This window comes from Erinaceus europaeus, chromosome X (genome assembly GCF_950295315.1).
Source record: "Erinaceus europaeus chromosome X, mEriEur2.1, whole genome shotgun sequence".
Classification (NCBI taxonomy): domain Eukaryota; kingdom Metazoa; phylum Chordata; class Mammalia; order Eulipotyphla; family Erinaceidae; genus Erinaceus; species Erinaceus europaeus.
Window position 1 is genome coordinate 86,275,438 of NC_080185.1, and position 10,491 is coordinate 86,285,928.

At 49.8% G+C, this 10,491-nt stretch overlaps 1 protein-coding gene across 9 annotated transcripts in view; it reads left to right on the forward strand.

The window, feature by feature from the left end:
* Positions 1-10,036, forward strand: part of IQSEC2 (IQ motif and Sec7 domain ArfGEF 2) — a 94,605-nt gene extending 84,569 nt beyond the window's left edge. For 6 of the 9 annotated variants that reach the window (XM_016191583.2, XM_007530845.2, XM_016191584.2 and 3 more), the window contains 7 exons: positions 706-845; positions 1,634-1,759; positions 4,046-4,145; positions 4,700-4,861; positions 6,401-6,574; positions 7,083-7,132; positions 7,713-10,036. In XM_016191583.2, coding sequence (XP_016047069.1) covers positions 706-845; positions 1,634-1,759; positions 4,046-4,145; positions 4,700-4,861; positions 6,401-6,574; positions 7,083-7,132; positions 7,713-8,678 — 1,718 coding nt within the window. In that variant the 3' untranslated portion in view covers positions 8,679-10,036. The remainder of the gene's footprint in view (positions 1-705; positions 846-1,633; positions 1,760-4,045; positions 4,146-4,699; positions 4,862-6,400; positions 6,575-7,082; positions 7,133-7,712) is intronic. The other 3 variants (XM_060183533.1, XM_007530848.2, XM_060183532.1) reach the window with 2 other exon arrangements.
* Positions 10,037-10,491: the final 455 nt, after the last annotated feature.

Here is a 10,491-nt window from a genome sequence, read left to right on the forward strand (position 1 = left end):
ATGTGCTGCCAGGGATTGAACTCAGGGCCTCCTGCTTGAGAGTCCAATGCTTTATCCACTGCGCCACCTTCCGGACCACCCTACTTATTTGTTTTTTAATGAGAAAAATACAGAAAGATACAGAGAAAGACTAGAGCACTGTTCAGCTCCAGTTTATGGTGGTCCTAGGAATTGAACCTGGGACTTCAGAACCTAAGGCATGAAAGTCTTTTGCACAACCATTATACTGTCTCCCCAGCCCAAAACTTGACTTTTCTTAACTATTTCTCTATTACTAGAATTCAGGTCATTTTCAACTTTCCCCATAAGCATCACTTACACACATATACAAACATATATATATTTCTGAGTAATCCCTTGGGACAGATTTCTAGGAGAGGAATCACTGAATATTTAGCCTCTTGCCAAATGACTTTCTAAATTAGTTGTGTCTATACACATACCCATTTATCTACATGTTTACTAACTGATGTTATTGCTTAATGCTCGTTTTACTAGTTAATGCCATAAAATATGCCATAGAATTTGTTTTCATCACTGTGTGCTCTGAGTTATTTAGACACCTTTCCTGGCCACATTCTGACAGCCCTTCCAGTTCTGGCCATAGCTGTATTCCATGTATGGATATGAAGAGTTGTGGGAAGCCCCTGCCCACTAATTCCTTGTATCCTTGTACTATATCCCTGTGTTACTCTCTCTACCCAGGGGTTGACAATGGTGAAGACATCCCACGAGACCTCCTGGTGGGCATCTACCAGCGCATCCAGGGGCGTGAGCTGCGGACCAATGATGACCATGTGTCCCAGGTGCAGGCTGTGGAGCGCATGATTGTGGGCAAGAAACCAGTAAGTGCCTTGGGAGACTGCAATGGGAACATGTCTGGGGGTCTGCCTCTGCCTAGTGGTAAGTCAGTGGTCCTCTCTGAGCCCCAGACACGCCTAACTGGCTAGATGCCAGTGATAATGCATTCCTTATGTGTCTCGGTGCTGACAGAGTGTGATGTTCCGTGAGAATGTATCTAGCTCATTGCAAGACACATGTGTATTCTGTATAAAGATTAGTGTCCTCCCCACCTTTAGTTTTCCCTGTCCACCCCAAGTGAGGAGCCAAGCCAATAAATAAAGCCCCAAAGATACTTTAGTCTTTTAGTTATCAAATATTTTCAAATACCTTTCCACTGAGGTCGGTGTTTCCCTGTACACTAGGGATGTAGATATAAATCAGCCCTGAGTGTCTGTCCTTGGAGATAAACTCAGACCAGGGAGAGTACTGGACATAGATGCAACACTTCTGCCTTAGAGCTTGTTTAGGATGGCGCAAAGAAGAGAGAGGTCATTTTCAGTTCAGGGAAACCAGGAATGTTTTCTTGGAAAAGACAGCCCTGGAATTTGGTATTTGGAGGTGGGTGGAATGTGACTGTATGAAGCTGGGCAAGAAAGGCATTCCAGCCAGAGGGAATTAGAGACAAAGGCAGGATAGCAGAAAAGCCAAGAATTGCGTTGCTTACAATCCTTGTGTCTAAGTGACAATACCATGTACTATTGGTAAACTTCTTGTGGTTAATATTAAGGTGCTGCCGGCCTGAGCAGGTATGCTGGTCTTGCTGAAACCTCTTTCTTTGTGCCTTGTCTAGGTCCTGTCTCTTCCTCACCGTCGACTAGTTTGCTGTTGCCAGCTTTATGAGGTGCCAGATCCAAATCGCCCTCAGAGGCTAGGATTGCATCAACGGGAAGTGTTCCTCTTCAACGATCTCCTGGTGGTATGAACATTGTGGGGGAGGCTGTGCAAGGGAGGTGGTGAGCTTGACCACTGGGTCTTGTGTGAAACATGTTTCTTGTTAACATTGGTTAATAAAACATGTTTTTCCATGTAATCTGTGTAACCTTGAATAAGGCAGACACCACCCCTGCCACTCCTTTACTTCATGGGTCCACTTGAAGATAGTTTTAGCTACACACAGGGGCAGAAAATGTGAGGCCCAGGAGAGATGTCAGACTTATAACCTGGAAAGTGGTAGGCAAATGACTACCGCAATAGCCCAGAGAGTTGGGTAGAAGGAGGTGAATTTGTGATGCTTGAAGAGATTCTTAAAACTAAGCTCATCATCAGTGCAGCCATGTGGTCTTTAGACCTGGGACTCTTGGGACTCTGTAAGTAAGATGGAAATTTCAGGATCTTCTGTCTAACCTCTTACCCAGCTTCCTACATGGCCCCCTACTTGCATGACTACAGGGAAAGAAGGCCACTCTTTTCCAAAGCAACCAGTTTCCTGGTCAGAGAATTGTTTTTTCAGAAACTGAGAAAGAAACAATGAGGCAGAGAGAATGAATGGGGGAAAGAAAACACTACCAAAGCTTCCTCCAATGCAGTGGTTGCCGACCTTGAACCTGGGTCTCACATATGACAAAGCAGTACACTATCCAAGTGAGTTATTTTACTGGCCCTCTGGTCAGAGAATTCTTGACTGCTAGGAGCTATGTCCTAGGAGGAGGGTTCCACCTATAATTGTCACAGGACCCTTGGGTCCACAGACAGCAAGTGTTGTCCTTCTCATCTGAGACAAGCTTCTCAGGGATTTGAGGACTGTGATTTGTCTCCCCACCCCTTTAGAACAACTTCTCTCAACCTCATCACTATTGCCACTGGGGGTAGAGCAATTATTTGGGTGGGAGTTAATATCTATTGGATGTTTAGAAATACCTTGGTCTCTGCCTACTAGATGCCAGTAGCACCTCTTTGAGCCAAACACATTTCTGGACATTGCTTAGTGTCCCCTGGAGGGCAAAATCACCACCAGATGAGAATTTCTGCTTTATAGGAAGCCCCCTGAATGCCCTCCCTGAACTTGTTCATCCATGAAAGGGAGGTTAAACTCTATCTCTTAGGGTTGTCGTGAGGAAGACATAAGAGGTCAGACTGGGGGGTAGCCTAACCCAGATGGGTGCCTGACTCACATAGAGGCTAAGTGTTTTCTTTTAGCATACCTTTACATATTTACATACTTTTAGCATATTTAGTTTTTAACATCTGTCATTCACTGTCAGCTATGTGTGTCTAGCCTTATATTAGGCACTGGGCTCATACTGATGAATGAGAGTTGGTCTTTATTATTGTTGAAAAGATTTAAACAATGTTTTGTATGATGCTTTGCTTTTAAATGTCATTTAAAGACTGTCTAAGGTATTCTTTTAAATGCCACTTAAAGACTGTCTGAGATGTTCACAGCCTATGTTCATTGAGTCCAGAGTTCCCCAAGTACGTGATTTTGTTGTTGTTGCCACAAGGGTTATCACTGGGGCTTGGTTCCTGCACAGCTCCACCATTCCCAGCAGTCTTTTTTTTTTTCCCTCTTCCTTTTTTTCTGATAGAGGGTGAGAGAGAAAAAGAGAAATCTGCAGTTCTGTTCTACCACTCATGAAGTTTCCCACCTTGTAGGTGGGGACTGGGGGCTTGAACCCAGGTCTTCATGCATGGTAACAAGTGAACCTTACCCAGTCCCCTAAGTACATTATAAAGACATTAAGTTGTTGAAAGGAACACTCACTAACCCTATACATTTTTGTTCAGCCAAGATTTCATTTGCTGGGCATGAAACACACACACACACACACACACACACACACACACACACACACACACACACACACACACACACCTGCTTCTTGTTGTGCCCAGTCCAGCAGAGGGAAATCACACATTCCAAACCCTTTTCAGTGCAACACTCAGTACCAGCATCCTGAGAGCTCAAAAAAGGAGGAAAAATACATGTGGGATATTAGAAATGGCTCCATGGAGGACAGAACATTGAGTTACTTCCTATATAATTTGCAAATGCCTCTTATGCATAGTTGTTACATCATGAACTTGCACTTTCTCCTGTCTCTGTTTCTCTAACCCTGCTCCTCAGACTTCAGTTCTTCCCAACCTGTGCCTATGTGTCTGCATGTGTGTATAGATGTCTATTAGTGGTGAGAAGGAAGGTGTTATGTGGAAATCCCCCAACCCAAAACATAATCTCTTATCTTTTCCCTACCCTTTACCAAAGGTCACCAAAATTTTCCAGAAGAAGAAGATCTTGGTGACATACAGCTTCCGACAGTCCTTTCCCCTCGTGGAAATGCATATGCAGCTTTTCCAGAATTCGTGTGAGTCCCTTCTTGAATCCCGGCATCCCAAGAGTCTCTGCCATAGCTTCCATGCTTTTTACTTGTCTACACTAACTTCTAGTTTGGGGAGTTTATTATAACTGGGCTAAAGGTCATCAAAGTACCTATTTGGTCCTAGGGATGAAGGTAAGCCAGAGTGGGGGATGATCTGAGTCTGTCCAGGAAGCCCTGAGAAACTCCTGGCACCCTCTTAGAACTGCAGTAGTATGTCTTCTTTGATGGGATGATCATACTGTACTGTGGTAGACTAAGACAGAGGAACTTTGTTGGATATTTAGGGAGCAGAGGCTTGAAGGATGGGACCCCAGAGAGTTGGCAGTGTTCACATTGTTTTAATATACTGAAATATCCTGAAGTAATATGGTAGCAACTGCCTAGAGTTTGGGGGCCTCAGATACAAAGGGCAAACCACTGAAGGTGCTTGAGTATAGAAGATGCTGACTCAGAAATAGGTGTGAGAAAACTGATTTCGGGAGTACACTACCTTGCTTCTGACAGAGGTACTGACCTCCCGTCTTCTCTCCGCACCCCAGATTACCAGTTTGGGATCAAGTTGCTATCTGCAGTACCTGGTGGGGAGCGAAAAGTCCTCATCATCTTCAATGCTCCCAGCCTCCAGGACCGGCTGCGATTCACCTCCGACCTTCGTGAGTCCATTGCAGAGGTGCAGGAGATGGAGAAATACCGTGTGGAGTGTAAGTAGCCCAGCCACTTCTCCTTCCCCCTCTCCTGATATGGTGCCCTGAGGATACCATGAATCCTGTCCTCTGAGAATCTCACACCTGAAGGTTAAACTTGTCCAGCTTTCCTGCCCCCTCATTCCAGGAACCCTTCAGCCTCTGAATTATGAGCTAACTCTTCTTTCTATTGAAAGATAGCAGGGAGAATTATTGAAGTATTGGGAGTAGGACTCTAGTTTTAGGTCCCAGGTATGGTACTTATTTTCAGAGTAAACTGGAGCAAGTTTCCTGGCTCTCCAAGCCCTGCTTTCTTCAAACATGAAATCGCTGTCAGACAGTTGTGGAGAATAAAGGAGAGAAGGTAAATAGAGTATCCTACATGTTAGTAGGGTAGTACTGCTGAGCATTCTAGATACTCAACAAATGTCACTCCCCCTCCCAACCTTTCTTCTGTTCCTCCACATTCTAGTTCCTGAGTTGCATCCCAGTGACCCATGCTCCCAGCTCCCAGGGTACCCCCAAGTAATTTTCATCCTTATAATGGAAAACAGAAATTACACCTCATTCCTCCCAGTGCATTCTGATTTTGTTTGTTTGTTTGTTTTTTCTTCTCTGGGATAAGCAATCTCAGTTTAAGTAATGAAGTGTTAAGGAGGAAGAGACAGGGGAGGAGATGACAGACAAGTAAGAGCTGTGTAGTTACATAATCTGCTGTACTCCTCCGAAAGACAAGATCACACATTTCAGTTTACCAGGCCCTGAATCCGTGGGGACTTAGAGATGATGGGAGGCGGGTATTTGGAGGACCATGATAAAACAAGGGCAATAGACACATGTTTTTATGACATCTCTATGGAGGTAAGGTATAAAAGGAGACTGGACAGCACAGACCTGCTTCCCAAATGTAGGCTTCACCGTTTCTGGCTGTGTGACCATGGACAAACTCTAGGACATTTCAAAATCTTGGGTTCTCCCTCTGCAAAATGTGGATTATCATATTCACCTTTAAAACACCTATGAAGATTGAGTGAGATTGTGTATGCCTAACACCAAGCATACTGCTGGAGTGTACAAGAGAAGTTGATGCCTGTTGGTTTTCTGCTGTAGGCCTTCCAGGAGCCCTATGCTCTGGTACAAGGTCTCTGAATACTAAGCAGACTCTGGAGGGCATGCCATTTGCCATAGCCTAGAAGGGCCTTCCTGCCCCTGCCTCTAAACCATCATGCAAAGCTCTATGTTGAAGGGTAAGGGTGCGTGGAAAGCCAGACTGAGAATGAGTTGGAGAGGAGAGGAGCCAGAAGGCACAAAAGGAAGGGGTAAGGAGCAGACATAGATAGGGACAAAGAAAACTCCAAATCATAGATAGTGCTGGGTGCAATGTAGGCTTGGGATGTCACTGATGTTTTGAAGGAACAAGTTGGCTGTTAGGGTACGGGGGTTGTCAAAGTAAGAGGCCTGAAGCAAGCGCAGGGCCCCTGGAAGACTGGGGTGAGACAGGTTCCCTCCCACTCCTTTTGCTGACTTTTGCTCCCTGTCTCCTTTACTGCCACCCAGCGGAATTAGAGAAGCAGAAAGGCCTCATGCGACCCAATGCCTCACAGCCCGGAGGAGCCAAGGACTCCGTGAATGGCACACTTGCCCGGAGCAGCCTGGAGGACACGTATGGGGCAGGCGATGGGCTCAAACGGGGTGCACTCAGCAGTTCCCTGAGAGACCTCTCAGATGCAGGCAAGTCTCCTGGGTCCCTATCCTGGCTGGGAAGTCATGGGACCCGGTGTCCTCTTTGCCTGCTGTCACTGACTGCCAGCTCTCCCTCTACCCACTCCACTCACACGCACCCTGCCTTCATCCAGGACCCTGGGCACTGTGCCAGGTCAGAACAGGTGGAGTCCAGGGTTTGGGCCAGGGAATATGAAGTGGGGCCAGAATTTTAGCCCTCTCTCTCACTGCTCCCTTCTCCTCCTCTCTTTCCTCATTTATCTCTCCAGTATCCCCCTCCTCCTCTTCCTCCTCCTCCTCTTCCTCCTTCTCCTCCTCCTCCTTCTCCTCGTCCTCCTCCATCTTGTCCTCCTCTTCTTCCTCCTTCTCCTCCTTTCTTCTCCTCCCCACCTCCCCCTCTTCAATGAGGGCAAGGGAATAGGGGTGTCTGTCCCTGGGAGGGGCCCAAGACTGGTGCCCAGCAGGGTGGGGAGGGGGGTTGCTGCTCTGACGCTGGGCTCCTTGCTTGTGGGTGCAGGGAAGCGGGGGCGGCGTAACAGCGTGGGATCGCTGGACAGCACCATCGAAGTAAGTGCCAGCTCCTGCCCCACTCGTCCTCTGCATGAGCCCTGCCCTGCTGTGGAGCCCCAGAGGAGGAAGGGACCTGTCGCTTCCCCCTCTTCCCTGCTGGGAACCGTGGGCTGCCTCTCCCAGCCAACCACTCTCTCCATCTGTCCTCAACTCTGTCTGTCCTCCACTCTGCCTGTCTCTCAGTCTGTCTTCCACTTTCCGGAGCCCCTTCTCCACCCAGGGCCAATCCCGACTCACCTTGGGGTTGTAATGCCCCGAGAAATTGGGCCATGAGAAGCTGTGATCTCCAAGTCCTGCTCTTTGAGCCCTGAACAAGTTACTCTGTCTCTAACATTTGCTCTTCCTGCAAAATGGGGATGCTGAGGAGGAGTTCCTACTAAATCTTCCTCTCCCAGCTGTGGCTCAGAGCAGATAGTGGAGGAGACAGCCAAGCTCTGCAAAGTGGGGGCGTTCTGAGCACAAGTACAGCACTGTCACTTGGTTTTCGTTATGCCCAGCTCCAGCCTTCAGGGATTGGGTGGAGTTAGGGTTGGGGGGTTAGGACATCTAGAAGCCTGACTTCCCCCACCCCTTCCAGGGGTCTGTTATTAGCAGTCCACGCCCTCACCAGAGGATGCCACCTCCGCCCCCACCCCCACCGCCAGAGGAGTACAAGAGCCAGAGGCCCGTCTCCAACTCCTCATCCTTCCTGGGCTCCCTATTTGGAAGCAAGCGGGGCAAGGGGCCCTTCCAGATGCCACCGCCGCCAACAGGCCAGGCCTCTGCCTCCTCTTCATCTGCTTCTTCCACCCACCACCACCACCACCACCACCACCATGGTCATAGCCATGGTGGCCTGGGGGTACTGCCTGATGGGCAGTCCAAACTCCAGGCCCTGCATGCCCAGTATTGCCAAGGACCAGGCCCTGCCCCACCACCCTACCTTCCACCCCAGCAACCACCTCTTCCCCCACCTCCTCAGCAGCCCCCACCCCTGCCCCAGCTGGGCTCCATCCCACCACCTCCCGCCTCAGCACCCCCTGTAGGTCCACATCGCCATTTTCATGCCCATGGCCCAGTCCCTGGTCCCCAGCACTACACCTTGGGCCGGCCTGGCAGGGCTCCTAGACGGGGGGCAGGGGGGCACCCTCAGTTTGCTCCACATGGCCGCCACCCCCTACACCAACCCACATCCCCTCTGCCCCTGTACAGCCCTGCCCCCCAGCACCCTCCAGCTCACAAACAGGGTCCCAAGCACTTCATCTTCAGCCACCACCCGCAGATGATGCCAGCAGCAGGGGCTGTTGGGGGCCCTGGATCCCGGCCACCAGGAGGTTCCTACTCCCACTCCCACCACCCCCAGTCACCATTATCACCGCACTCACCTATACCACCCCATCCCTCCTACCCACCTCTGCCCCCTCCCTCACCCCACACCCCGCACTCACCCCTGCCACCCACCTCCCCCCATGGCCCACTGCACGCCTCTGGGCCCCCTGGCACAGCCAACCCACCCACTGCAAACCCAAAGGCCAAGCCAAGCCGGATCAGCACCGTGGTCTGATGAATGGAGCTAGCTGGGGCCCAGGGAGGTCTGGAGGGATCCACAGGAGAGGGACCTTATACCCTTTCTACGTGCTCAGTTTTTCCAAAATATGTATACACATAGAAATGTCCTTGTCACGCCCCCCCCCCCCATCCCTTTCTCCCTGCCTCGGGGACACCTTGTCTAATTTCCAGTAGTCATCATGGGGCTTCCTTCCAGATTCCAGGATCCTTGCCATTTGAAGCCTGGATGCAGGGCTCTCCAGCTCTGGGGAGTGGTAAGACCCTTCCAGAGATCTCCATCCTGCACTCCCTCTGTTCATGCGTGCACTGCCCTCCCCCATCCCCCTACCAGAGGTCTAGCTGAATGAATAGCTTCAGACCTCCAGGCCAGAGCAAGCTCCCTGTCAGCTCTGACTGGTAGGGAAGAGCAGGTATTAGGAAGGTGAGGGTGAAGACTTCCCCAGGGTTCCTCTGCCTGCATCCAGGCTAGGAGGAAGCTCTGTAGAGTTGTGGCCAAACCTCAGCTGGTTCAGCCCACTCTCTGACCTCAGGGCCTGATCACACACCTCCATGTATCTCTGTCAGCCAGAGGACATTTTCAGTGTACTCAAGTGGGTGGGCCCCCACTCCCATGGGCCCCAAGCAAGGCAGTGCTTCCTCTCTGGAGCCAGCTTACACCCTCTTTCTACTGGGCCCTAGCCTAGGCCTCTTCAGCTCCAGGACCTTGCCTCTCCTTGCAACATTTTTATCCCGATCAAAGTCCAGACAGGTTTGAGGGGGCTCAGGTCTGGGTTGAGAAGGGCACTGCCCTCCCTCACCCATATTGCATGCCCCCCTCCCTCCCACCTCCCCCATCTACAACTGAAGACAATGCACTTTACAGACATCGCCCCCCTCACTTCGATGGGGCAGGTCACTCAGCATCATCCCTGGGGAGAGAGGCTCCCAGAGGGCCACCATGAGCCCAAGATGTCCTTCCAAAGGCAGAGATTGAAGCCATCAGAGCCAGGGCCAGGAGCCAGGATACCTGAGTTCTCCTGTCAGTCAGAGTCTCTGCTGCCTCTCCAGTCCCCTTTCCCTCTTTACAGCCCTGTTTATTTATTATAAATATTTTTTTACAAGCCCCAGCTCTTCTCACTCCACTTATCCAGCTTCTTTTCAGCTCCTGCCTCCCTCTTCCCTCTCCACCATGGGCTGCAGTACAGACAGACAGACCCTGGCTATGTAAAGGGTCAGGGACCATGGGGCTTAGGGGAGGGGGAGGGCAGCAGCGGGCGGGGTTGTATGGAGAGGATATGGGGTTCAGGCATTGTCTTTTTTCTTCCTTGTATATAAGAATGTATATTTGATGCCTCATAAAAGACCTTGTGCTCACCTCCCGCCTCTGCCTCCTACTTATACCCCCTCCCCCATGGTGGAGCTCATGGAGAGAGAGGCTTTAGCCAGGAGAGGTGAGGTAGAAATGGTAGAAACCTAGGCAACTGGGTGGAAGAGATGCCTTTGGGTGTGTGGGAGGTAAGGACAAGGGAGTTTTTCCTGCTCATTTCATTAAGGATCTGTATGATAGAGTGACAAGGCTATGTGTGAGCTTTATGGTTGATCCAGTTCAAATCCTGAGGTCTTCCCTTGCTAGGCATGTGTCCTTGGGAGAAGCACCCTTTAAAACTTCAAGGAATGAGTCATTGCCCACACAGAGCCAAGATTATATGAATATTATATGAATGTCAAACAGCCATTTGAAAAGCTTAGACTCAGAAGATCCAGAATCAGGTCTGATCACTTCTTTCCTTCTTTCTATCTTTCTTTTTTTTTCTCTCCCTCCTTCCCTT